The sequence below is a fragment of the Tamandua tetradactyla genome, chromosome 2 (genome assembly GCF_023851605.1).
Source record: "Tamandua tetradactyla isolate mTamTet1 chromosome 2, mTamTet1.pri, whole genome shotgun sequence".
In the NCBI taxonomy this organism is placed as follows: Eukaryota; Metazoa; Chordata; class Mammalia; order Pilosa; family Myrmecophagidae; genus Tamandua; species Tamandua tetradactyla.
Genome location: NC_135328.1, coordinates 7,866,153 through 7,893,891, shown reverse-complemented (window position 1 = coordinate 7,893,891; position 27,739 = coordinate 7,866,153). Strand labels below are relative to the sequence as shown.

Sequence of the window (27,739 nt, the reverse complement as noted above, 5' to 3'; positions counted from 1 at the left end):
CCCACCCACTGGGATAAACACGGGGGCCACGGGGCTCGCCGCCTGGCCTCCTCGTGGAAGGGGCGGGTATCACGCTGCGTGGCCACCCACCAGCAGCCTTAATGCCAGAGCGTCGTCCCGATGGCAAAACAAAGCAGTATCTCACCCCGCAGCAGGAATGCCCGCAGCTCCCGGCGCCCGCCACCGTGTCTCCTCCGAGGCACCGCATCCCTGGGCCGCGGAGGCCGCTGCAGGCGGGACCCAGGCGGCTTGTCCCCATGCAGGCAGGCGTCCCGGGCCAGGCGTCCCGGGCCGGCCCCCTCAGGCCTCCACCTGGGCCTCGGCCTCGTCCATCTGCAGCGTGTCATTGTCCCCCAGCAGCTCCGTCTCCGGGACCGAGCCCTCCTCCTCCTCCTCTGCTTCCTGCACAGGACTCTGGGCCACATCTTCCGGCGCGTTCTGCACGGCCTCGGCGCCCTCGGCCAGCAGGGCCGCCCGGTCGGCCGCGGATGTGTTGGAGGGCGCCGTGGTCACGTAGCCCGTGCTGGTGGAGCCGCTGCCGCTGTGGTGGGAGCCGGGCTTGGGGATCAGCTGGGGGGGCCCCGGCTGGGGGGCCATCGGCATGGGGATCTGGACAGGGTAGAAATTTGGCAAGTAGGCCCCGTAGGCCGGCATGGGCTGGTACCCGTTGACGGGGATGTAGAGCTGGGGAGGGGGCACCAGGGGTCTGATCTGGCCCTTGAGGGGGATGAACTGGGGCTGCGGGAAGGGCTGGGCCTTGGGCTTGGGCCCCGCATAGCGGGCGTTGCTGACGTTGCTGACGGGGCTGGTGCTGAGCGAGCTGGTCTGCGTGGTGTTGCTGGCTCCCGAGGTCTGTGCCGAGCTGTTGTAGGTGGAGAGGTTGCCCCAGGCCCGCAGGCGGCTGTGGATGTCCTTGAAGCGGGGCCGGCGGTTGGGGAACTCGTGCCAGCACTCGATCATCAGGGCGTACGCCCAGGCGGGGCAGTCGTCGGGGCAGGGCAGGACCTGGCGGCTGCGGATCATCTCCACTACGTCCTGGTTGGAGTAGCCGCAGTAGGGCTGCAGGCCGTAGCTGAAGGTCTCCCACAGCACCACGCCGTAGGACCAGATGTCCGAGTCCACCGAGAACTTGCCGTACATGATGGCCTCGGGGGACATCCAGCGGACCGGCAGCAGCGAGTTCCCCATCAGCTTGTAGTAATCGGCAGAGTAGACCTCCCGGAAGAGGCCCAGGTCGGAGACCTTCACGCTCAGCTTGTCGTACACCAGGACGTTGCGCGTGGCCAGGTCCTTGTGGACCACGTGGTGGCTGGACAGGTACTCCATGCCTGAGGCGATCTGCGCCGCGATGTGGACGAAGTCCGGCGGCTCCAGGGCAGACTTCACAGTCCGCTCGTCGTCCGTGCTGCCCACGTCGGAGTGCGGCGAGCGCATGACTAGGAACTCGTGGAGGTCACCGTGGGCGCAGTAGCTGAAGAGCATGCTGAGGGGCTGGTCCTTGGTCACCACCCCCAGCAGGCAGACGATGTTGGGGTGCTGGAGCCTGGCACGCATGGTAGCCTCGTGCTTGAACTCCTCCCGGAGGGACGCTTCCGCTTTGTCCTTCAGCGTTTTGATGGCAATGGCCTGGGTCTGCTCCCCGGGCGTGGAGCTGAAGAGATGGCCTTTGTAGACCTTCCCGAATCGGTCTTCCCCCAGCTCCTCCATGAACCGCACCGAGGATAAGCTGATCTCTTTAAGCTTGGCCTGGCAAGAGAAGCCAAGTCTCCGTGAAACACTGTGATCACTTCCACACGGGGAGAAGGCACAGGGCAGCAGGGAAGGGGCTACACAGGGGCAGAGCTCCTAGTGCCATGATCACTGGTACGAGCAAGGCTGGCCTCTAGCCTTGACCCTGAAGACACCTAACTGTCCACCTGCCTTGCACACATGACTCTGATTAGCTTTCGGTTCAGCTCTGATGGTAGGATGCTACCTCCTGTCTGGGATCTTCAATGGATCCCGGCCACGCTACAAATTATGTCCCTTCAAAAGATGGCCAAGAAACAGCTACCGACATCTTCTCCACTGGTGAGTGACATGTGTGCAACACATGCAGGTTCCTATGTACTCACATACCCCCCAGCCAAGCTTGACCACCAGGGCTCCCTGAGTGACCCCTGTACTTTCCCAGCTGGGTTCCCTCTACCTGGGCTCTTCCCACAGGATCCCTCATGTCTCCCCCATGTTGGCCCACCCCATAAGGTCCCAGCATCACAGCGAGATGCAGGATCTTTTTCTTAGGAGCCCCGTGGTTCACCTCCTCTAATTTTGTTTGTCTTTCATAATAACTCCACTTTTAGAGCACCCAGGTCACTTGTTTTACAGACATCCCCTGAATGGACTTGTCTGATTCTTTCCTCTTGATGTGTGTTTGGGAGAAACACTACATGGATGAGACTGAGCTGTGCAGGGCCTTGGGATACCCCTTTCCTTCTGTGCTGCCCCCAGTCCTTCTCTGGGCACCCTGATCTCACCGCCAGCACCTAGGAGCTCTGTGGACAACTTGGCATCCGGTCTCTGCCCCGCCACGGCAAATGTTCACTGAGTGCCTGGCTAGTGAATGACTCCGCTGCCTTCCTGAACACCTTGAAAATCCCCTCAAGGACCACATGGGAATATTTTTTTCCCCCTAAAGCTTCTATGAACATAAATGCCTTTTCACTTAAGCTGGCTAGGCCGTGACACCATTTCTGATATATCCTATTTCAGCATGTGTGTGTGTATCCCCAAAACTCTTACAGTGTGGGCTAACCCTTCTGTGGTTGGCCTGCCTTCACCTTCCATTACAATACGGCCATCCATTTAAAACAAAACCAGCCCAAGCAAAAGCAGGCCAGAAAATGGGTCCCAGTCCCAGTCCCTTAGAAATGCCCCATTTAACCTCAGTTACGGGGACAACTTGAGCCCACTTCGTCTTATACCCTTCTACAGGTCATCACAACAGCTAATCTGGGTCCTCTCCAGCAGCACTGGTCTAGTTAGTGACTCTGAGTCTGTGAATTCCAAACGTCCTGCCATTGCTCTTCTAAGGACATCGATACCCTCATTTATCTCAGAGAAAGAACTGCGGAATGAAGGGCAGTTTAAGGGAGCGATGCACACTGTATTGTAAACTAGGAAACCTAACATCACGGAGAACACACAAGTGACCTGGTCAGAGGCTCCGTGTGAAAGAGCTGCCTGTCTGAAGTATGTGAAGTGCGAGACCTGTTTGTGCTGGTTAATGAGCGGCATTTCCATGTCCTGGCTGGGCAGTGCCATCAGCTGCCGGCGCTGGGGGGTGGAAGCCGAAGCCTTCTGCTTATTCCGGCACATGCAGACCAAGAAGAAGAGACAAGCGATGACCAAGGGTATCGCGATGCTCGGAACCAAGATGTAGAGAATCCCCATTTTGCTGCTGTCTCGGGGACCTGTGAAGAGTAAGTATTTTAGCGCTTTTTCAGAAAAGTTCCCCTTTTCGACTCCAACTCCACCAGCCCCATTGCCACCTCCAGCTAAAACATTTACATGCAAGTGGACATTCAGATACATTTCGCAAAAAAGGGCAAAATTGCACACCGGACTTTTTAAAAAATGCACCTAAAAATGCATCTTACTATTTTTAAAACATAACCCCCAAAATTCACTCCCCACACCTGCCCCCGGAAACAAACTGGAATACAGAGCACTGGAAAACTGAATGAACCCCTCAAGTCTTAATTTTAGCCACATGTAGCTTCTTTCGTAATGTCTGAATCCCAGTAGAAATAGGTCCTCTGCCCTATTTAATTTTTATTAAACTCTCTTCAGCCAGTGGCAAGTTTAGGAAACCTATCTGATACCTTCGTCTTCAGTGAATGAAGCTTGGTCCTGGGATAATGTCCTTTTCTTCATTCAACTTTTTATTTAAAGTTTTTGTATAACGAGTATATACTCTTTTATGACAGTAATTAACACTGCACTTCCTTTGAAAGAGCCTTGGTAGCCAATGAGTGTGTGGTCCCCTGATTTATCCAATAGAACATGCAAGTGGGCTCAAGATTTCCTAATACACAATGGTAAGATGTTCAAAGGATCTAAGGCTCCTGGGCTATCATGCCTTCAGTTTTCACCGTGAGAAGCGATTCTTGGCCCCCTTGCAGGAGTCACGTAAGAGGTGCCTGCTCATCATGTGTCACACGGGAGCAGCCCCAGGGACCACTGGCGACTGCAGTAAACTGAGTCCGTGGTGAAGAGGCTGGGCAGGGCCCAGGGCTGGCCTCCTTCCAGGCTCTTCCCACCCGGACCAGCCAAGGACTTCAAGGTCACTCCATGAAAGAGCAGACGGTGTGACTGAAGGGTACCATCTCCCAAGGGGTGGAGGAACCTGGGTCTCCAAGGGATCCCTTTCCCACATTCCTCGGGAGCCACAGGGCTCCCCATAAGCCATTTCTCCTTAACCCCACAAGTAATCACATCTCTTAGACACACACCCACAAGTGGAGCTGCCCAACTGGAAGCAAATGCCTGATTTCTGCAAGAGCTCAGCTGATTCAGCTCAAAAAAAAAAAAAACAAAAAAACCCCACTATTAACACCTTAGTAAACCATCATGTCGTCCCTAGCCCAGCCTTGCTCCCAACCCCAAAATAAGAGAAGATAAAAGAAAATCACAAACAAAACTCTCTAGTCACCCCAAGCAGGTTCCCTCATGGGATGGCCCCAGAAATAGATGGGCTAAAAGTCTTGGGGGCAGAGGGGGGAACTCTGGTCCATTTTTCACAATGGCTGATCATTTGATTATCTGTCCTTTTGAAATCACCAACAAAACATATGCTTATTGGGGAAATGTATAATATTACAGATATTTGGGATTCAGAAAGTGAATATTCCAAATAATCCTTTCTACCAAAGGCTATGAAACTGTTAATAGGTTGGTGTAAATGTTTATGAACACTTGAGGTTGAACTATATGAAATAACTGATATTCAACTGTTTTCATATGTGGAAGTGGTGCTTTTAGATGGTTCAACTGAATACTCACATATCTTAGACATAGATATTTTCAAATAGAATAGTATCACCTATAGTTCCCTGTTCCTGGTTTGAAGGATATATCTCAACAACCTTCCTTGTCAGCACAGATAGATCTATGCATTCTTTTTAATGTCTGCATAATATTCCATTGAATGGATGCATTCCAATGACCCTAGCCAACTGCCTAATGATAAACAATCAGTCCATTCCCTATTTAGCTATTATAAATATAATACATAATAATAGAATGTATATTCTAAATATGAATTTTGCTATGAATATCCTTGCATTTGTGCCCCATAAGTGCAAATATTTTGGAAGATAAGATTCCTAGAATTGCTCGGTCAAAGAAACACACATATTTCTCACAGGTTAATTTTATTTTTAAATTACAAAAGCCACACCTGCTCATTTCTAAACACACCTTCTGTTTTAACATTTCTGAAACTCATGGGAAACTACTGCTAAAGGTCTCGTGTGTTTCTCTCCATAACTTCTACAGAACTTCTACACCCATGTGTAGATGTGCACACACACACACACTGTGTGTGACATAACCCAGCTACTGCTCTACAACTTGCTTTCCTTTCTTCGCTTAACGAGAGAAGGTGGGCATCCTTCTGTGCAGGTCTGACTGCTGACAGCTGCAGCGTTCCCTACTGTGAACTGCTGACTCAAAGTGGGCACCACATGACACTTGGGGAATGTGATCAATGCCAGTTTTCACTCCAACCACAGCAGGGCAGGGGCACGCTATGGTCTTCTGTGTAACACCCCAAGACAGGATTTCCCAGGTGAACGGTGAGCTGTGCTTTGCTTCTCTGATTAATTTCTCTTTATTAATGATCTCATTTTCCACCAACCCCCTGCCACCCAGCTCAAAAATGTGACACCCTAAGACCCGCTAAAGGGGAGTCAAATCTCCATTCTCCAAGAATGATTTCTGGTGAGACAGGGATGATTGAAATGCAGAGATAAATCATTCCTCAAACTTTCAACTAGACTGTCTTCTCTTATTGATCACTGTAACAGAGAAACTTGCAGGGAAACTTTTTGGAATCCAAAATCCAAGGGATTTGGATTCTATTTTTCCTGACTCGCCTTGGTCTGTGGGGTGAAAGCTGAGAAGGTGTGGGAAGCTTAAAAGCTGGGGAGGCTGGGCATGGGGCGCGGGGGCGGGGGCAGGTGTGTTTTGCTCCCAGCTACAGACAGAGAGCTAAGGAACTGGCTGTGCCAGCAAACATTTTTCCCAATATTGGGAAATGTCACGACAGTAATGGAAAAACACGTGACCAAATTGCATATCCCAGGACATGTGGTAAGAAAGGGCCGATGGAGACCCCAAAATATAAACAGTGGTCACCACTGGGTAATGAAATTAGGGTTGACTGGCACGTCATTCTTCAGGCATTTCTATATTTCCAAGTGTCCTGTAATGAACAGACGCTATTTTCACAAGTCAGATGTCAGTGACGGGGTGGGGATGAGATGGGGCATTACTGTCCCCACTCCACCAAGGAGAAGGCTGGTGACCCAGGGACACCCCCCCCAGCCACCAGCCCCCGGGACCCAGGCCAGGCCGGAACGCCTGCTCAACAGTCATTCGGTCAATGCTTAAAAAAGTAAAGAAAGAATACATACTACAAGAGGGCACGCCACAGAGTTCCATGCGTACGTTTTTATTCTGGGTGAAGCACCAGGGCCCTTCCATCTGGCCCCCGGGGTTGCGGCAGTAGGCGTGCCCCCCGCCGAGCTCAGGGAATTCCGCGCTGGACAGCTGGTGGGCGTGGGGGTGCTGCAGGACCCACACCTGGCACTGGTGGCCCGACTTGGTGGTGCTTGCTGTCCCTCTGTAGTCTGCGCCAGAGCCGTTGTAGCACTGGTGATCTGAGGGGGGAGATGCATTAGGAACCCCCAAAGCACAGGGAAACAGGCCTTGGGGGGGGGGGTACCAAGCCCGCCCTTCTTTGGTGATTTTGGAAAGGAAGCCAAACTACCCAGCCTACGTGCAACGAAGCTGGAGTTGCCAATAGATTATAGGATTTTATGTAACTTCCCAGAAAAACAGCTCTTTTTTTTTTTAAAGGGCCCAGGGAGGGCAATGGTGACTCAGTGGCAGAATTCTCACCTGCCAGGCTGGGGGCCCGGGTTCGATTCCTGAACCCTGCCCTTGCCAAAAAAAAGAAAAGGGCCCAGCCCACCTATTAAACTGAGGGTGCACCAGGGACAGATAAGGGGAAGGAAATCTGTCTGAAGGTATTTGATGGTTCTGAAACCGCCTTTGGGATCCACGAGGCACCCACGTCCCATCGTCCCAGAATAAGTGACGTCAGCCCCACACTCACGTGCACTAAACCAAACCGAACTGTGCACGCAGCGAGGGGAGACTCCTCGGACCGGCCCTGCCACATGGGACGGCCCCTTCACCACCTGGTGAGGTGTCCCAGCCCAGTCATGTGGGAAGGGGAGGACGTGTGTCCACCTCGATTCCTCAGTGGACACTCAGAATGCTGCTGACATACTGGACACATGCAAGTGTGAGACAAAGTTTACACGGCACTTGTGAGCTGGATGGCGTTGCAAAAACCCTCCCACTATCAGCTCATTTAGCCTGCGTTTCAGCTCCACTGCGACCCCCCACTTCCCGTGAGGATGCGGGAACTCAGCAGCTTGCCCCAAGACACAGCATGTAAGTGCCTCAGCCAGAATGGGGACCCAACGGTGGCCGGGTGACTCTGACCCGAGTGCCGGGCCACACTGCCTCCTGGTAGCCAAGGGAAGGCCAGCGCTGTGGGTTCCCTGCCCCTCCCTTGGAACCGATGACCCCGCCAGAGAAGAGAACACAGCAGGGAGTGTCAGGGTGGGCCCATCAGTGACCCTTCTGGGCAGCCTGGGTGAGGAAGGCGGTGCCTCTCTGGGGCTAACCCCAGCCCCCACCATCATAGGGGTTCACAGTCCTGATGCATCCAGTGTCACGAGAAAAACTCAGACACTTCAGCAGGACTGCCTCTCCTTGCTACAGCCCACGCCTCTTGGCTGTGCTAAGTGCTCACACGGTAGGGTTTACCAGGGGTCCAAGTGCAGGGGCCTTTCTGCTGGGGGTGGGGTGGGGAGGGGGGACCTGCTCTTCTGTCCCCTGCAGACCCCAAACAGGCCACAGAAGAGAGAAGTTAGGGTGCCCGCTGCTCCTGGGCATTTGGCTGGGACCGGTGGAGAGACACCTGTGTGATACAGCTGCCGATCATATCGGTGACAGCCTCTGCTGGAGTTGGCCCTGCATCCTCTCAGTTTCTCAAACCCTGCTAAGGCTAAGAGTCACCTAGGATTCTGCAGGGCCAGGCTGGGAATCTGCAGGTTTTTTCAGCGCTCCTGAGGCAGAGACCCACCCTGTCCCTTCTCATGCCGGGAACAGCCCTTTGTAGCAGAAACTAATGTTATTTCCATTTTTAGAGAATCTGAGGTTCAAAGAGGACCTCCAGTTGCAAAAACAGGCAGGGGACCTACCTGGCTGGGGTGTGACCCGAGGGCTGAGTGACTCCAAACTCCCCCACTCTTCCTACACCCCACCTGGCGACCCCTCTACCCTCCTTGGGCGCTGTGGGGTCCTGGCTGGGAATGACCTCCGGCTTCCTTGGAGATGGAATGGGGCTTTAACAAGCTAACCACCGTGGGCCCCGTTAAGGCATTTTGGACAGCTCCACTTGCCCTCCTGTACCCGGGGGGCTGCGAAGGGGCGGGGCGGGGGGGGGGACACTCACAGCGGCCCAGCCTCTCGGCGGGGACGCCCACGCGCACGCAGCTGGCCGCCTCGGGGCTGTCCGGCAGGGGCAGCGCCTCGCACTTGGGCAGTTGCAGCTGCATGAGGATGAGCGGGTTGGAGCGGGCGATGGTGTACTCCTGGCGGCACAGGTCGCTCTCCAGCACCTCGCACTCGTCGCGGCACAGCTCGCGGGGCTTGGGCGCCCGGGAGCGCTCGTCGCACAGCGGGAACACGAAGTGGCAGAAGGACGGGATGGCGAACTGGGAGCACTGGTCCGACAGGTGCGTGGAGGTGCCGATCATAGTGAAGGCCGCTGCGGAGAGGGGCGGGGCCGGTGCGGCGTTAGGGCGGCCTGCGAGCCCCCTCCGCGTGCCCCCACCCCGCCCCGCCCCTCCTCACCCCGGGTGCACCAGCCGACACCCTGGGGCCCGCCCCCTCAGCGCTGGGGCTCCAGGGGCTGCACCCGCCGCTCAGATCTGCCCCAACATCAAAAGTCTCTGTGCTTGGCTTCCAAAAATCCCAAGTGGGAAGAGGAAAGAAGAGAATCTGAGCTCGAGATCCCACACAACCAGACACTCCCTCCATGACGAGATTCACATTTCAGATGCAACCACCACCTCCTAAGGCCTGTGAGCTGGGGGGTGGGGTGGGGGTAGGGTGCCAGCATAGGGACGGCATTCGAAGCCCCGGCCTGGAAGAGATCTAAAACAAGAGCGTAAGGAAGAGAACAGGAGCAAGGACTGAGTTTGGGGACTTTCCAACATTCCAATGCTCAGGGACCGGCTTTTAATAGGCTAGTGCCGAGCCTTCATTATTTACTATCCTGACTTCATTATTTACTATCTGACAGCGAGTCGCGTTGTCCTTTCGGGGCCTGTTACTTTCTTTGTAGCATTCCAACGTCTGCAAGCAAATGGCACAGAGAACTAAGGAGGACCAGCCCGGAAGCAGATGGAAGGAAGCCAGCAGGGGCTGGAGAAGGTGTCCAGAAAGAGGAACACCAGTCTGCAGGATGGAATACGAGTCTGCGAGATGCAGCTGGAAGGTGGGGTCGGATGACAGTGGGAAGGTGACATTTGGTAAAATGGGTGTCATCGATGACAAGTGATGGAGAAAAGCCAAAATCCAATTTGGAATGTGTTCAAGAGGGTGGGAAGGGGCACAGAGGGAGAGCAGGGGCACAAATCTTGAGGAGTTTTGTGATAAAAGGGAAGCAAAAAAAAAAAAAAACTGGGTAGTCAAGGAAACGATCTGGGGCCAAGGTTTGATTTTTAGGAGTGAGATATCACAGGGTGACTGCATGTGTTGGAGGTGGGCCAGGTGAGAGGAAGGATTTGATGGGGAGAAAGGGCTGGGCGCATGGCCTCGGGATGGTGGGTGGGAGGGGTGGCAGAGCCAGGGGACAGGGGCGGCCGGCTGCTCTCCCCTCCAGGCGCGGGGGTCGGGAAACAAATGGGTGCACCAGCCGTCCCGTGCCCCAGCCTACTTCAGCCCTCTCCATCCGGAGAAAAGACCTGAAAAGAAATAATTTCATCTTGGACAGCTGAGGAAAGAGAGGCCGTTTTGCAGAAATACATCCAGCTGAAGCTGTGGTCTCTGACAGTGGGGAAAAAAGTGAACGTTTCCCTCTCGCGGGACCACAGGAGAAGCTGGAATTGGGCCACCGGCTGCCCAGCATCACGGCTGACGCGCGTGTCATGCCCGGCCTGGCCAGCAGGTGGCGCGACCACCCGCTTACACCAAGGAGACGGCCTCACCGGCGCTAGCTTTTAATCAACTACTGCTAAGGCTCTATTCTAGCCCCGTTTGGGTTATTTACTATCACAGGGGACACGTAATCCTTCCTGAGCCTGTTTCGTGATAGTAACGTGAATCCTGGACGAACGAAAAGTCCATGTAGAGCCTAATAAAATAGCATGTAATCTGAATTGTGCGCACAAACCAGCTGGACTGGCTGGCTTCCAAGCCACTGGGTTGTACTGGCCTAGTTCCTTCTGGCCGCTATTAAAACCGAGGGACAGAAAACCAAATCAAATAGGCCAAGCCCTCGATCTTGGGCGTTGCCCCTATGAAACTTTTTCCTGCAAAGGAGAAGCTAAGCCTACTTATAACTATGCCGAAAAGTCACCCCCGAGAACCTCTCTTGTTGCTCAGATGTGGCCTCTCTCTCTAAGCCAAGTCAGCAGGTGAACTCACTGCCCTTACCCCTACGTGGGACATGACTCCCAGGGGTGTAAATCTCCCTGGCAATGTGGGACCTGATTCACGGGGATGAGCCTGGACCCAACATCATGGGATGGAGAAAGCCTTATTGACCAAAAGGGGGAAGAGAGAAATGAGACAAAATAAAGTTTTTCTGGCTGAGAGATTTCAGAGCTGAGAGGTTATCCTGGAGCTACTCTTATGCATTATATAGATATCCCCTTTTTACTTTATGGTATATTGGAGTGGCTGGAGGGAAGTACCTGAAATTGTTGAACTGTGATCCAGTAACCCTGATTCTTGAAGACATTTGTATTAAGGTACAACTTTTACAGTGTGACTGTGTGATTGTGAAAACCTTGTGTCTGATTTCCTTTTGTCCAGGGTATGGAGAGATGAGTAAAAAAAACATGGATAAAAAATAAATAAGTAATAGGGGGTAAAATAAATTGGTAGATGGAAATACAGTGGTCAGTGAGGGTGAGGAGTTAGGGGTATGAAAGTATGAGGGTTTTTTTCTCTTTTCTTTTTCTGGAGTGATGCAAATGTTCTAAAAATGACTGTGGTGATGAATACACAACCGTATGACGATACTGTAAGCCACTGATTGTATATTGCGGATGGACTGTATGTGTGTGAAGATTATTCAAAACAAACAAACAAGCAAAAAAACCAAGGGACAGGTTTCCCACAGTTAGCAAAAGACCTGAGTTTCGAATCCCATTCAATCCTACTGTATGGATTTGGTGATCATGGACAGAGGCTGTTGAAAAGCATGTGCCTGGATATCAGGCAGGTAAAGGTGGTTTCTGGACAGCAAACATGGAATTTCTTTTGGAGTATTCAACAGATATGAGGTCATGGCTGACTGTTTTAGGATTTCTCTTCCTTCTCCTCTCAAAACTCATTAACTGAGGGCTTCTTTCTGAAAGTATAATTCCGGCCTCCAAAGAGATTAAACTACTCTTTTCTTCATTTTAGTTCACACCTTCAGTGTCACACTAAGGCGGTCTCTTTGGGACTGTTCCACGGAAAAGCTGACAGGATCCCAGGCGTCCCAAGATACGTGGTTTTAGCAAGCAAGCGGTACTCCATTCTTCAAAGAGAACCTTGCCACTACCAGCTCATTCTTTATGAGGCTTCAAATTTAAAATAACAGATAAGTCACCGGAGAGCAAATTCAAATAGATTTTTTCAAAAAGCCACAACTCGAGAGAATCCTCATTCTAGCTTTTAACCCAAAAACTGCCATAAAATGTGGCTACATGGGTATCTGAGTTGTTTGAGCCTTTTAACAAATTCCCGAAAAAATAACAGAGCCACATCCTTGGGCCCTGAAACAGTGTTTGCAAATCTGTGGGAATTAAAATTAATTTAGGTGGTGGTGACCAGCATTTTATGAAACAGAACAGAAGATATCAAACTTCATGGTCAGACTAAGGACCACAACTAACTTTTCCCTTCAATGAAATAAACTAAAGAGAAAAACCCAAACAAGTAAGGATGGCTTTGTTTCTGTTTTGTGAATAGATGTGTACACTAAATCATGATGCCAGATATTAATTTCTTACAGTACGTTGTCTAAAGAGTTTGAAAGGTTCTGCTTGGAATGGTGCAATACCATCTTTTCCAGCGAGTAATACCAACAGATCCAAACACTTTCCACCGGACCAAGGAAGAGCCTGGCAGGTTCCTCGAGGTCCCATAACTGCCTTTCCTTCCCCAATGGACACTGGTCCCCTGTGCCCTGGGCTCGGCAGCAGCACAGGGTGGGCCAAGCCTTCCCTGGCCTGTGTGGCTTGGCCCACCAGTCTGAGGAGGACAGGCCAGGTCAGGTGTGGACCTGAGTTTGGGAGAGAACTTCAGTGACACCCACATGAGTTTCTGACTCGGCCCCTCTTCTCACCTGCCAACCACGCAGGCCCTGCAGCCCCCTCTGCCCCTGTTGGAATCTCTCAGGTGTCTCGAGCATTGGGCAATTCTAAAGCACAGCTGGGTTTGATGACTACCATGTTGGTGATCCAACTGAACTGGCCTCTCCAAAAGAGTTTTCTTGTTCCTTTTGGGGTCTGGGGAGAATGTGTGCGTGCCAATGGGACGGCACAGGGCAGGAAAAGGGATGCATCCTTGGTCTTTGGTCTCATTTCCATTTCCTCACCTCTCCAGGGTTTTCCCTCAAGGAAGACCATTCCTATCCGGAAGGGTTGGCATAGAGAGGGCAAAGGGCCAACCAGAGGCGTTAGGTGTGGAGACACCAGGGATATGTGGCCTCTTTCCTAGATGGCCTGCTCCCTTTCTCAGGGTGGGAACCAGAGCCCTGAAGACCTGGCTTTGTTCCCTGGGAAACTGAGGGCTGACACGGGCTTCCAAGTCACACTGCAGAGTCCTACCACCAAGGACCCAGAAACCTCTGCTCCTGGAGGTGGAAATCAGGCCCACAAACGCTTTTACCAGACGCAACTCAGAAAGGGTGCAAGAGTCGGGAAACAGTGAACACAGGAGAAGTCACCCTCAGTAAATGTCGAAAGTGCTAGGGCTGCCTGCACCCCTGCTGCTGGCCCTAGGAAAGGAAACTCTGCTTCGTGGTGAGGGAAGAAACAGCGCTGGACCCACATGCTTTGGCCAATGTCAGCTGGTGAGTTTATATTCTAAGCAATTTGCATTTGCTGATTTAAACATGCATGTTAGGGCACAGTATTTTAGCAATTGTAAATGCTTCTTAAATGCAGGAGTAGTTACCGTCCACAGGAGGGAGGCAGGCTATGTGCATGCCGATGGTTTCATAAGCAAGGGACGCAGCTCCTACCTGTGATTCGGTTTTCAATCTCCCCCTGCATCTGCAGGGAGTCCACATAAATGGTCCGGTTCCCGATGAAGCGTGCACAGGCGATTCCCCGGTACGGCTGGCAAAATCCAGCCTCGTGATTGTCGTCCCTGGTAAAAATAGACAGGCTACTTATAAGCACACTGGCAGCTGTTCAATTATCCCTGATGATATTTTTTTTAATCCAGCATCTTATGATCCAGTAGTAGCACTCAGTGGAATTTCCCAAAAGAAGCTGAAACCTGGTATCTATAGAAAATTCCAGCCACTAATGTTTACAACAGCTTTAGTCATAACTGCCCCAAACTGGAAGCAACCAAGATGTCCTTCCATAGTTGAATGGATAAACCAACTGTGGTACGTCTGGAGCATTATTCAGTGATGAAAAGAAATTTGCTGTCGAGCCATAAAAAGGTATGGAGGAACTTGACATTCATATGTTAAGTGAAAGAAGCCGGCCTGAAAAGGCCACGTGCTGTAGGATTCCAACTATATGACATTCTGGAAAAGGCAAAACCATACAAGCAGCAGAATGATCAGTGGTTGCCAGGGTTGGGGGTGGGGAGAGGGGTGAACTGGTGGAGCACAGGAGATATTCAGGGCAGGGAAGCTGTGCGGTATGATACCTGGCATTCTGCATTCGTCAAAATGCATAGAATGTTACAACACAAAGAGCAAACCTTAATGTAAACTGTGGACTTTAGTTAATAACAATTCATTAATTGTAACAAATGTACCACACTACTATGAGATGTTAAAATCTGGAATGGGGGGAGTATATAGGAACTCTGTGTACATTCTGCGCAATTTTTCTGTAAACCTACAAGTGCTCTAAAAAACAAAGTCTATTAATTAAAAAAAATCCAGCATCTTTAAGGGAGTATGGAACAAAGGGTGGGGACACCATTTGAGGACAAAAGATGGAGTATAAACGTGAAGATTATAAACACCTGTGTGTTTATAGATATACACGTACATACAACATGTAAACTTTAAACCTACTTCATCTTTCCCACAAACTGCATCAGAGATAAGACTATGGTATATATCCCCAAACTTCTTGTTTGCAGACAAAGCTTTTATGAAAATGATGATAATCAGACGGTGTACCCCATCATTAAATCACAGGAGAGAAATCTTTGATATGGGGGAAAAAAAAGCAGTATTAAGATATATTTTCTACTCTACTCCAAGGCAGTGGAGGGGTTTCCCAAAACTCCAGCCATCAAAGAATTTGCAAGACAAGTGAGTACTGTTCATCAGAGATGTGATGTGGTGATTGCTAAGCAGACAGCAGAGATGACATATATGATAAATCAGGACAGAAAAGAGAGACTCCAAAATGCAAGCTGATTGCCTTCAGCAATCAGCCTTGAGAGGCTGCTCTCTCTCTCTCTCCTTCTCTTTCTCTCTCTCTCTCCTTCTCTCTCTCTCTCTCTCTCTCCTTTGGCAGTCAGAATGTCCAGGTCCAGAAGAAAACACCCTGAATTGCATGCACTGAACTGGCACACAATCTAACCCCCAAGTCCCCAGAAAAGTCTGTTCTGGAGAACCTGATACTCTTGCCTTCCACTGATGAAATCCTGCACTGCAAGTCCCTGGATGCATTTTAAAGTGGCCCTCATAGAAGAGCCTTTACACCAAGAAGTTCACGAACAAGGAGAGGAGAGAGATAAATAACTAGAATATCAAGTGGGCAAAGCCATCGGAAAGGAGTAGGAGAGTCTGATGGAGCACAGAGGAGGGAACCAAGAGACAGCTTCATTCGCAGAGGGCTGAGACATCAGCCTCCTCCAAAACGGCACATGCCAAAATAAAAATCAGTTTGAAGAAAGGCTTAGATAAATTCACGGAAACAAGTAATGAATGAGTTTTAAAGGAAATGGGGGCTCTTTTGAGCTTGAAAAGCAATCGGTGTTAAAATTCGGATGCTACGTATTCTGTAGGAAGTTAACAATTTTCCTAAAAAGACTTTTTCCGTTAAAAGGCAGCAAAGCCATTTTGCTGCTGTAACCGTGGGAGTCTCAGCCTGTGGTTACTGGGCTGCCGGGGAGCAGCCGAGGAGCCAAATCCTCGGGTGAGCAGGAGCGGAGCAGGAGAACTGAGAGCAAACTGGGCTTAGCCACCTAAACAAAGCTTAAAGCTAAACCTCTGCAATCATAATGCAGATGTGATACTAACTGAGTGGCTGCTAGGACAAAGTGCAACACTCTTCAAGGAAGACGAAATCTACAGTACAAACCACAATGTCTGGAATACAACATAAATTTTCCAGGCACATGAAAAAACAGGAAAGCTGCCCAAAGCTGACCCAGATGGAGTCCTTGATTAGCAGGCCAAGGTGTTAAATAACCATTACCAGTGCTATAAAGAAGCCACCGGAGAAGGTACAGTGAAGACAGGGGGATGTCAGGACACAAATGGAAACTGCAAAAGAAGGACCAGTGGAAGCAGTGATACGGAAGCATACAGTATCTACAGTAAGACAGTCATTGGATGATATCATCAACAGAATGGACAGAACAGAACAAAGAATAAGTGAACTTGAAGATAGGTCAAAAGAAATTTTCCAAACCGGAAGAAAGAGAGGAAAAAATATTTACGAAAAATTAGAGCCTCAGTGATCTGTGAGAAAGTACAAGAGGTCTAGCTTACATGCATCCATGGTCCCAGCAGGAGAAAAGAGAGGTGAGGACTCAGGGAAAATGTTCAAAGAAGTAATAGCCAAAAATTTTCCAAGTTTGATAATAAAAAAAAAAAGCAGTAACAACAGGTTTCAATGAAACCTAAATGGGAGAGTTACAAAGGAAACTACACCTACACATATTAGTCAGATGGCTGAAACCAAAGATAAAAAGAAAAATTTTAAAATAGTCATGGGAAATAAAGGATACCTTACAAAAAAGGTGGAACTTGATTAAAAGCAGTATCTGACCCTTCAGCACAAATGATGCAAAACAATACAGAAGGTCAAGAGTGGCAGCTTTAATTTGCTAACAGCAAAAGTTGAATTCTCAACCCAGAATTTCATGTCCAGTGAAAATACCTTTCAAAGAAAAGGGTCATTTAATCATGCAGACATAAATATGAATGCATCTAATATCAAAGCATCAAAATACATGAAAAAAAAAAAGGACAGATAGAGGCAGAAAAACAGATTCACAATTATGGCTGGAAATTTCAACCAGGTCCCCAACGGGAGCAGAACACACGTTCTTTCCAGTGCACAGGGTATGTTCTTCCAGGTAGAAAATATGCTGGGCTGTCAAATAATTCACAATAAATTTAAAAGGACTGAAACCATAAATCTTTGACCACAGGGAATAAATTACAGTTCAGTTACAAAAAGATATCTAGAAACTCCCCCAAATACTTGGAAATTAAGTAGCATAGCTCTAAAAAATCCCTTTGCCAAAGAAGAAAATACAAGAAAAATTAGAAAATATTTTGAATTGACTATGAAAATACAAAATATGAGAAATGAAAACAGGATATATAGGGAAATTTATAGCTTACAGTGGATAAGGTCTTAGTTTTTAAAAGTTAGAAAAAGAAGGGCAAATTACACCTGAAATAATTAGAAAAAAATTCTAGAAAGTAGAGATCAATAAAACAGAGAACAAACAATAGAAAATCAACAAAGCCAAAGTTGGAAGACTAATAAAATTGCTAATCTCTTAGAAAAATGTCTGAGAAAGACTGAAAATACACATTATCAATATCAGTAATGCACAAGAGGATATCACCAAAGACCCTACAGATGCTAAAAGATTAGTAAGAAAGATCATGAATAAATATGGAACCATAAATCCAACAAATCCCTTGAAAAACACAATTAATCAAAATGAAAATAGAATACAAAATCAGAATAGGCCTAAATCTCTTAAGTAAATTTAAATTGCAATTTAATAAAAACCTTCCCATAGTTAAAACTCTACAGCAACTGTTGAATTCTGCCAAACATTTCAGGAAGAAACGTCACCAATTTTACACAAACTCTTTCAGAGTATAAAGGAGTAGGGGATCCTTTCTAGTTCATATTTTTGACATCAGCAAAACCCTGATACAGATATCTGGCAGGGATATCATAAGAACATTAATAAGCGGTATAGCCCATCATCACAGGAGAAAGATGTTCCACAAAATGTCAGCAAATGGAATCCGGCAGCATAAAAACAAGCAATAAAAAAATGCATGAAGAACCAATTGGGATTAGTGTCAGAAATGCAAAGTCACTTCAACATTCAAAAATCAAATCATTAAAAAAGGGAAAAACAAAGAGCGATATCATATAATCATCTCAGCTGAAAAAAGACAGTGACACTCATTCAGTATGAAAACTCATCAAAAAAGAACTTTCTCAATCTAATAAAGTGCATCTTTGAAAAGCCTACAATGAATATCATACTTAATGGTAAAATAAAGAATGCTTTCTCTAAAAATGGAAACAAGACAAAGATATCTGCTTTTACCACTTCATTTACCACGGCTGTGGAAGTTCTAGTCAATACAATAAAGTAAAAGAACAATAAATCGGTAAGAGGCATACAACCGGAAGGAAACAAAACTCTTTGTTCACAGACAACATCATTATTCACATAGAAAATCATAAGGAACATATTTAAAAATGATTAGAACAAGTGTGAACTTAGCAAGGTCACAGGATAAGATAAATATGTAAGAACCAATTCTATTTCCACGTCAGAGCAACAAACAATTAAGCCAATGAAATTTAAAAAATAATACCATTAATTTCAGCACTAAAAGTACATAAAGTACTGAGGTAAAAATGGAACAAAAGAGGCCCAAGATCTCCACACTTAAAACTTCAAAATACTGCAGAGAGAGGAAAGGAAGCCTAAATAAGTAGAAATATATACCATGTTCACAGAAGTGGAACCCTCAATATTTTTAAGATACTAATTCTATGCAAAGTAATCTATACATTCAAAGCTGCCCCAACAAATTCCTAGCAGGGTGTCTTCACAGATTACTTTTAATTACAAAAGGAAAAATAATAAACATGTAATGAGAAAATGGGTCGTGATGAAAATTAATGGCTGCGTTCAGGAAGGCAGTGTCAAGTGGAACTTCCTAGCTTCAGCATTGGGAAAGGCATATTCCAGGTTGGATAAAATTACATATATATCTATATAACTCTCCTTTCTTTGGACTCTTCAGCCCTCAAGATCCTGGCATTTTGACCTCAGTTTCTACACAATTGCTGACAGTGCTCATTCCACTGCTTTTGGTGCTGCCTGTTGTGGAAGCTGGAGATGCAATCACTGTCCTGTCAGGTGTGGTTCTCAGCCTTATAGCTGTCTGTGCTTGTTCCTGGGGTACATGTGCAGAAGAGAAATGGAAGGTGTGACCTCCAAGAGAAATGGGAGGTGTGACCTCCAAGGGAAATGGGAGGTGTGACCTTCAGGGAAATGGGAGGTGTGACCTCCAAGGGCCTCCTGATCACACCTCATCCTGAAAATTCATGCTATTGAGGTTAAAACTGAGCCTTGGTGTCTCAAAGTTGTCAAGATACAGTTAGTAAATAAGGTGATTTCACATTCCTAAATGTTTCCTTATAAACGGGAACAAACTGATACATGTTAAATGGGGAAAAAAATTTTTTTTCACATCAAAGAAAGCACTGAGAAAAAACAGACTATAATTTCTATTTGCTGGTTGTAAAGGTCAAATAAATAATATGACTGAAATTTGCCTAAACGATATTCCATCGTTTCAGACATCTCAAAGCTCATGAAATAATGAGGAAGCTCTTGCTCAGAATCCTAGGAAACTGGAATTGTTCCCTTATAGTCATTGCCTCCTGAACTGTCGAGGAATCTTTTCTCCATGTTTTAATTTGATTTTTGTTCTTTCGTATCTCAAGTTAATAGCGTTCTTAGATATACAAATTAGTCAAAATTCAAAACCTTTATTTCTTTGGAGAAAAAATTAGAAAAATGTATTCATTGTATCTAATACTATATAGAGAAAAAGATTTAATGTAAAAAAGCTTTATATTGAAAAATGAAATGAACAAAAGAGTTAATGTTAAAAAAAAAATAATTAACCGACTAACATTCTTTGGTGAGAAGTACTATATGATATATAAATCCATTATCTTGTAAAAAAAAATTAACATCACCAATAAGGAGCAAACTAACAACATATATCCCCCCATGTGATGCCCTGAGAAGGAAACAATATCATTTATATGCTATCATGGGCAAAAATGCAAAACCAGCATCTAATCATGCGTAAACATCAGACAAACCCAAATTTAGAGACAATTTATACACAACTTCCCTGCATTTATCAAAAATTTAAATGTCGAAGAAAGTTTGGGGAACTGCTCCAGGTTAAAGGAGACTACATTGTTAAACAATACATGATATTGTTTCCTTCTCAGGGCATCACATGGGGGGGATTATGTTGTTAGTTTGCTCCTTATTGGTGATGTTAATTTTTTTTTACAAAATAATGGATTTATGTATCATATAGTACTTCTCACCAAAGAATGTCAGTCGGTTAATTATTTTTTTTTAACATTAACGCTTCTCTTCATTCAGTGTTTGGTCCCTGTGGTTGAAAAAAAACCTAAAGCATATTACTGGGACAATTAAAGAAATTGGAATATGAAGGGCAGTTCAAAAGCTTATTTCCTGAATTTGATCTTATCCTTGATCTGAGGAAATAAACACTGAAGCATTCAGTGGCAAGGGGGTGAGAAGAAAATACAACCAATTTTGAAATGGACTCAGGAAAAACATAATAGTTATGAATACGTACAGACAATATGCACTGAATTACATATATGCATGGAAATAAATCAAATGTGGCCAAATGATAAAAAGTTGGTAAACCTGGGTAAAGAGCATATGAAATTATATTTCACTGTTCTTGCAACTTTATAGTAAGTCTGAAATTATTTTAGAATAGAAAACCAATCTCAGCAGGCACTTTTGTAGAAACTGACAAGCTGATTCAAGTATTTATATGAAAATACAAAGGGACCAGAAAAGCCAAAAACAATCACCAAAAAGAACCATGATGGAGGATTTACACCACCTGACTGTAAGACTTATTACCATGTCACAGCGATCAAGCCTGTGGTACCGGTGTAAAGACAGACGGACAGAGCATAGCAGAGCATTCCACAGAGAATTCAGTCATATTCACACCTCATATACGGTAGGTGATTTTCAACAAAGCCTCTAAGGCTATTCAAGGGGACAAGTAAAATCTCCTAAAAAATAACTGGAACAACTAGATATTTGTATAGCAAAAAACACCACACCTCACCCTGTGCATGAAAATTACTTTGAGAAGATAGGCCTAAACATAAAAACTAAAAATGTAAAACTTCTAGAAGGAAACACAGGGGGATTTCTTTACGACCTTAAGGTAAGCAACAATTTCTTAGACGTGATCCATAAGAGAAATTAAAGCATCATGCTTTTCCTAGGACAGCATCGAGAAGATAAAATGACAAACCACATGCCGGGAGGAAATATTTCCTGTATCTGGGAAAACTATTATAACCAGAATATATGAAGAGCTCCTGTAACTTATGAAGACAAACAACATGGTAAAACGGAACAAAGACTTAAACACGTCACCAGAGCATTGCCTAGAAACACAGGAAAAGATGCAGCCACTTCCACCCATCAGGGAAATGTCAGTTAGACCAAGAGAAAGATGTCACAAACAAGAGAATGGCTAACGCCAAAATGAATGACAAATGAAATGGGGAAGCTGCATTGCTGGGAGGAGTTTAAAATGGTAAGGCCCCTTTGGAGAACAGTATGGCAGCTTCTTATAAAGTTAAATATACACTTATCATAGGACCCAACAATTCTACTTCCTAGGACTTACTCAAGAAAAATGAAACCATGTTCACCAAAAGTCTTGAGCACAAACGTTCACAGCAGCTTTATTTATAACTACCTAAAACTGGAAACCCAAAACACATCCGAGGTGAATGGATGAACAATTATAAAATGTTTATACAATATGACTTCTCCATCAATAAAAAGGAATGGATTACTCTGTTCTAGTTTGCTAGCTGCCAGAATGCAATATACCAGAAATGGAATGGCTTTTACAAAGGGAAGTTTAACAAGTTGCTAGCTTACAGTTCTAAGGCCAAGAAAATGTCCCAATTAAAACAAGTCTATAGAAATGTCCAATCAAAGGCATCCAGGGAAAGGTATCTTGGTTCAAGAAGGCCGATGAAGTTCAGGGTTTCTCTCTCAAGTGGAAGGGCACATGGCGAACACAGTAAGAGTTTCTCTTTCATCTGGAAAGGCATGTGCAAACATAGCACCATCTGCTAGCTTTCTCTCCTGGCTTCCTTTCATGAAGCTCCCTGGGAGGTGTTTTCCTTCTTCATTTCAAAAGATCACTGGCTGATGGACTCTGCTTCTTGTGGCTATGTCATTCTGCTCTCTCAGAGTTTCCCTCATCCTCCAAAATGTTTCCTCTTTTATAGGACTTCAGAAACTAATCCAGACCCACCCAAATGAGTAGAGACACATCTCCAGCTAATCCAGCTAAACAACCACTCTTGATTAAATCACACCTCCAAGGAGATGATCTAATTACAGTTTCAAACATACAATACTGAATAGGGATTAGAAGAAACGGCTGCCTTTACAAAATGGGATTAGGATTAAAACATGGCTTTTCTAGGGTACATACATCATTTCAAACCAGCATATGCTATATATGCAAGGGCAAATATTTCAGATACAACATTCGGTGAAAGAAATCAGATTTATGGGAGCCTTCTGATAAATATAAGCAGCACAAAGCAAAATGTTTAGTTTTCGTCTGTTTCATTCATTGTTGCATCCCCAATAACTGCCACAGGGTCTAGCACATGACAAGCCCTTACCAGAAATTTTCAAATGAATGAATGATTTTCCTGAAAATAAGACACCACACATTCTATTTATTTCTCTGTATCTCCAAGATGAACTATCCCTAGTATCAGATTATAACATCATATTGGACTAAGACAAAAAATGTCTGCTCAATACAAACTGTCTATACCCAACACCAGTGCACATGTCATAAAAAGCCAGGTCTGCAGAAACTCTTAGAGACATTGGCTTTGGCATGGCAAAGGCCAGGATCATGTCAAGCTGCCAGAGGCAGAGAAGACAGTGGCTTCCACGTTACCAGTGCCCTGGGAAGTAAGCTTTAGCCTCTGTGGCAGCACTCAGTTGGCTAGTCCCTTGGAAGGTCAGTGTTTCCATGGATGACACTGAAGGCAGATGCATTAAAAAGCTCATCCATGCACAATAGGGAGCACCAGCTCATACCGGTCAAACTGAAAGGATGGAGCGTGAGAGTTACGTGTTGCTACATGCTAAGCACTAATATCATTACTGCTAACAAATATTTCAATTTGTGTCAGTATGCCGTCCATATCACGGAATGTGCGGGTAGTCTGTAATTACTTTATGATTCTCTATTTGGTCACTGATTGCTGGCATCACATAACTGTAAAAGGATTTAAGTCTTAATCTTCCAAGTTCTGCCCTAAGGGATTCTTTAAAAGTTATATTTTCCAGAAAAGAGAAACATGTTTCTTTCTTTTCTTAGATGATCAACTTGAATTAATCAAGATGGTAGTTAAATACTAAATGTCCACTTTCTGCCTGAGCTAACATACTTCACAACAATAAGGCTGCTTGGGTTCTCCCAAAGCTGTTTTTAATTACTGGCTTGTTAGTTGGAGCTGTGCACCTATGAATCTCAAAACAAGTTACCTGATGCCAATATGCAAAGCAGGGACAGTCACAGGATACAGGTTTTCATTTCCATAGGGAGAAACTGTAAGGAACACAGATGTAAAAGATGGAGGGTAAACACCATTGGATTTCAAAGTCTGAAAGTCATTCATCCTTCAGTTTCAGAAGTGGCAGTCCCACCTTTTCCAAGGGCCTATAGTGGTCCACCTCTTTTTGAATCAACCTCAGGGAACATTGAGGAGACCACCTTTTTCTTGGCTCCACTCTCTCCAGGCATTGGGGCCACCCCTGGGCTTGCTGCCATTTCCGGGGCACACGCTCAACCCCTCCATGTGGTGGCAGCCAGGCTCTCCCCAGTTCCTCAAGTAAAGTGCTGTACCTTCTCCAAGGCCTGAGGCTGCACGACTCTTCCACTGCAACAAGGTGGGAGACTCATCCTCACTCTCCAGGGTAAACTCACCCTCTCCGTGTATATGGGTAGGTCCACTCTCCTGGCTGAGGTTTCTTGGCTTCAGACCCAAGCTTCCATGGTTCTCACTCAGCAAACTCCAATTTGTCCCTTTTGGGTCCTCCTTTGTCCAGATTGGCAGTGGTTCTGTTTACACCAACAGTCTCTTCAAGGACTCCCCATCATTGTCTTCACCACTCTCTTCAAGGACTCCCCATCATTGTCTTCACAGGTCCTCCAAAATCTTCCCCTTAGCCATCCAAAAATCATTCCAACATATCTGGTATTTGCAAACTGCTGCAGCACTCCACTCCTGGTACCAAATCTGTTCTAGTTTGCTAGCTGCCAGAATGCAACACACCAGAGACAGACTGGCTTTTAATAAAAGGGGATTTATTTTGTTAGTTCTTCAGAGGAAAGGCAGCTAACTTTCCACTGAGGTTCTTTCTTACGTGGGAAGGCACAGGGTGGTCTCTGCTGGCCTTCTCTCCAGGCCTCTGGGTTCCATTTTGTCCTTGTTCCCATATGAATTTTTTTGTTGTGCAAATTAGGGAATCAATGTAGGGAAACTGATTACTAACAATACGTTTTATTTCTGCTACACATGCGTGGACAAGATAAATATTTACAGGCTAGATAAATGGTCCCAGCATATTAAAATGTGAGATAGAATAGGGAACTATTCAATTTAGGAATTGATTTACATAAATCTCCACTCTTTCTGTGGGAAAGACCACGGTGGAATTGCATGTCATCAGGGATTAGTATCTGTTCAGTCACTATATCAAAATTCTTGGGATGTCTTAATATTTTGCTTTCTCGGTGAAATTTATATTGTTAATTAGATGCAGATCTTCCTCAGAAATGCTTAAGGGAAAGAGTCATAGTATATTACTGTGAAAAATTTGCAAGAATATTTCTCTAGATAACCTGGCCTATTTCTAAGTACATTTTGAATGGGCTTAAGTCTAGAAACTTATTAAAAGCCATTGAGCCAATATATGGTGATTCAGAATACGTTTTTGTTTAGCAGATATACAAATTTCTGCTAAATAATGTCAAGCAGCACCATGGTAAACTGATCATCTATTTCCTTTCTAAGGATCCACTGCCACAGATCCTTATAGTTCAGAAGTCTGCAATTATCATAGTGTTCCTTAGTCACATTGTAGTAATTGTACACATCTTATTTAGGAGAATTATTATATTAGTTAGGGTTCTCTAAAGAAACAGAATCAATAGGGAACACTCACAAATATAAAATTTGTAAAAGTGTCTCACGTGACCACGGGAACGCAGAGTCCAAAATCCGCAGGGCAGGCTGTGAAGCCAACAATTCCGATGGAAGGTCTGGATGAACTCCACAGGATAGGCTCAGCAGCCAACGCTGGAAGGGCCTGTCTCTTCTGAATCCTCCTTAAAAGTCTTCCAGTGATCTGATTAAGCATTACTCATTGCAGAAGACACTCCCCTTTGGCTGATTACAAATGGAATCAGCTGTGGATGCAGCTGACATGATCATGATTTAACTCTATGAAATGTCCTCATCACAACAGACAGGCCAGCACTTGCCCAACCAGACAAACATATACTACCTTGTGGCCAAGTTGACACATGAACCTGACCATGACAGTCCACCCCTTGTCAACTTGGCAACTCTATGTACCACCTTAAACCATACCTAATTTCTAAATTAAAAAATCCCATGGCATTTGCTCTGCAGGTTTTACATCTGTGTTCCTTCCAATTTCTCTCTATGGAAATGAAAACCTGTATCCTGTGAATATCCTTCTTTGCATATTGGCATCAGGTAACTGGTTTTGAGATTCATAGATCCACAGCTAGAAGGGAATTTTTTGCACTTTTAATACTGTTTAAGGTGATGAGTGTAATTGCCAAGTTGACAAGGGTAGACATGTGGTAGTTAGATTCAGGTGTCAACTTGGCTAGGTGAAGTTGCTTAGTTCTATTGCTTGTGGACCTGAGCCAATGGCACGTGAACCTCATCTGTTGTTGATTACATCTGCAGTCAGCTAGGAGGCATGCCTGCTGCAATAAATGATGTTTGATTTAATTGGCTGGTGCTTAAATGAGAGACTCAACGTAGCACAGCCCAAGTAGCTCAGCATCTCTCATCTCAGCACTCACAGCTTAGTCCACGCCTTTGGAGATGCAGGAAGGAATAACCCTGGGGAAAGTTGTTGGAACCCAGAGGCCTAGAGAGAAGGCCAGCAGAGATCATCCTGTACCTTCCCACGTAAGAAAGAACCTCAACTGAAAGTTAGCTGCCTTTCCTCTGAAGAACTAATGAAATAAGTCCCCTCTTATTAAAAGCTTCCATCTCTGGTGTGTTGCATTCTGGCAGCTAGCAAATGAGAACAGTTGGCAATTCCAATCTTTTTTTCCATAGTGCTGTTTTCCTGTAATTAGGATAAAGGGTGCACTAGATTTAGGACAATTCTGCAAAAGCAGCAGTGGAAGGAGATCTGAGGGAGAAGATGGTTCATTTTAGACAAAGTAATCATGAGAAGTCTCTGAGTCTCCCACAAGGTGTCCTTGAGGGACTGGAGATGGGGTCTGAAGCCGGGAGGTAAGTCAGACTTGAAAGTGGAGATTCCAAGGTCCTAAGTGGACATGGGGAGAATGGTAGAAGCCTTGGAATTACTGCAATTTGTTATTTAAGAGGATTAGAGTGCTAAGGATATGGTCTCATGGGAGGTGATTTCCCAGAGGCAATAATAAAAAAACTTTTTTTGTGTGTGCATGGGCAGGCACTGGGAATCGAACCCAGGTCTCCAGCATGGTAGGCAAGAACTCTGCCTGTTGAGACACCGCAGCCAGCCCTAAAGCAACTTTTAATCATCCAAAAACCCAACTTTCTTTTAAGCAGTAGTTTATGTGAAACACATTGCACGTGCATGCACCTGCTATGGTCCATGAGATTGGTGGGGGCAGGACGGAGCAATGCAGAGGCTCCTGGGGACAGCGTGGGCACAAAGCTGGCTCTGTGAACAGGCAAAAGTGGGTCTGTCATCATGAAAACAAATGATATTTTAAATGAGCAGGAAGAAAACGAAGCTCATACAGGAAACGCTGGCCACATATTCTAGTTGTAATCCCTCAGGTGTTACTAAAACTGCCACCTGAGTAACTGATAATAACTCCTAGCTTTGAACTTACATCTGTGGAGAAATCTTTTCTTAAAGTGTCTGTTTGCCATGCACACCCTTCTTTATTCCCACCTTAAAATGGATGGGAGAAAAAACACCGCTTTAATGGTAGCAAATCCCAACCTCCAGGGATACCCACCCCAAACCCCTTCGACACACACAAGTACACACACATGCTGATGTCCGATGCACAAGTACACACACACGCACGCTGATGTCTGATGCACATTCAGCATCTGCACCTGTGGACAGGAGAGGGTGGCAGCCGAAGGAAAAGACTGGTGAGCTAGGAGGGTGTAAGCTGTCAGCATTTATGTTCACAGGTAAGAACCAGTGACTGCACGTGCCCAGGCACTCATGCTCTATGCAGAGACACAGCAAGGCTATACTATAGACCACTGCTGTGACTCTGCATTTACATTTCCAGGATACTCTGCTGGACCAACAATGAAAAATGTTTTAACAGCTGCAGGTTTTCTAAGGAACTAGCCCAAGAGGGGAATTATGGAATCTCAGGATAAACTGGTTATTCAGGTATAAC

The 27,739-nt window shown here is 45.9% G+C and overlaps 1 protein-coding gene and 1 pseudogene across 1 annotated transcript in view; one reads left to right on the top strand and one right to left on the bottom strand.

The window, feature by feature from the left end:
* Positions 1 to 284: 284 nt before the first annotated feature.
* ROR2 (receptor tyrosine kinase like orphan receptor 2) overlaps positions 285 to 27,739 on the bottom strand; it is a 59,835-nt gene continuing 32,380 nt past the window's right edge. Inside the window, exons 4-8 of the mRNA XM_077139412.1 lie at positions 13,805 to 13,932; positions 8,795 to 9,109; positions 6,678 to 6,923; positions 3,250 to 3,452; positions 285 to 1,746 (exon numbers count right to left, since the gene is read on the bottom strand). Of these exons, the coding sequence (XP_076995527.1) occupies positions 301 to 1,746; positions 3,250 to 3,452; positions 6,678 to 6,923; positions 8,795 to 9,109; positions 13,805 to 13,932 (2,338 nt within the window). The 3' untranslated portion in view covers positions 285 to 300. The remainder of the gene's footprint in view (positions 1,747 to 3,249; positions 3,453 to 6,677; positions 6,924 to 8,794; positions 9,110 to 13,804; positions 13,933 to 27,739) is intronic.
* LOC143664913 (small integral membrane protein 30-like) lies at positions 16,486 to 19,218 on the top strand (annotated as a pseudogene).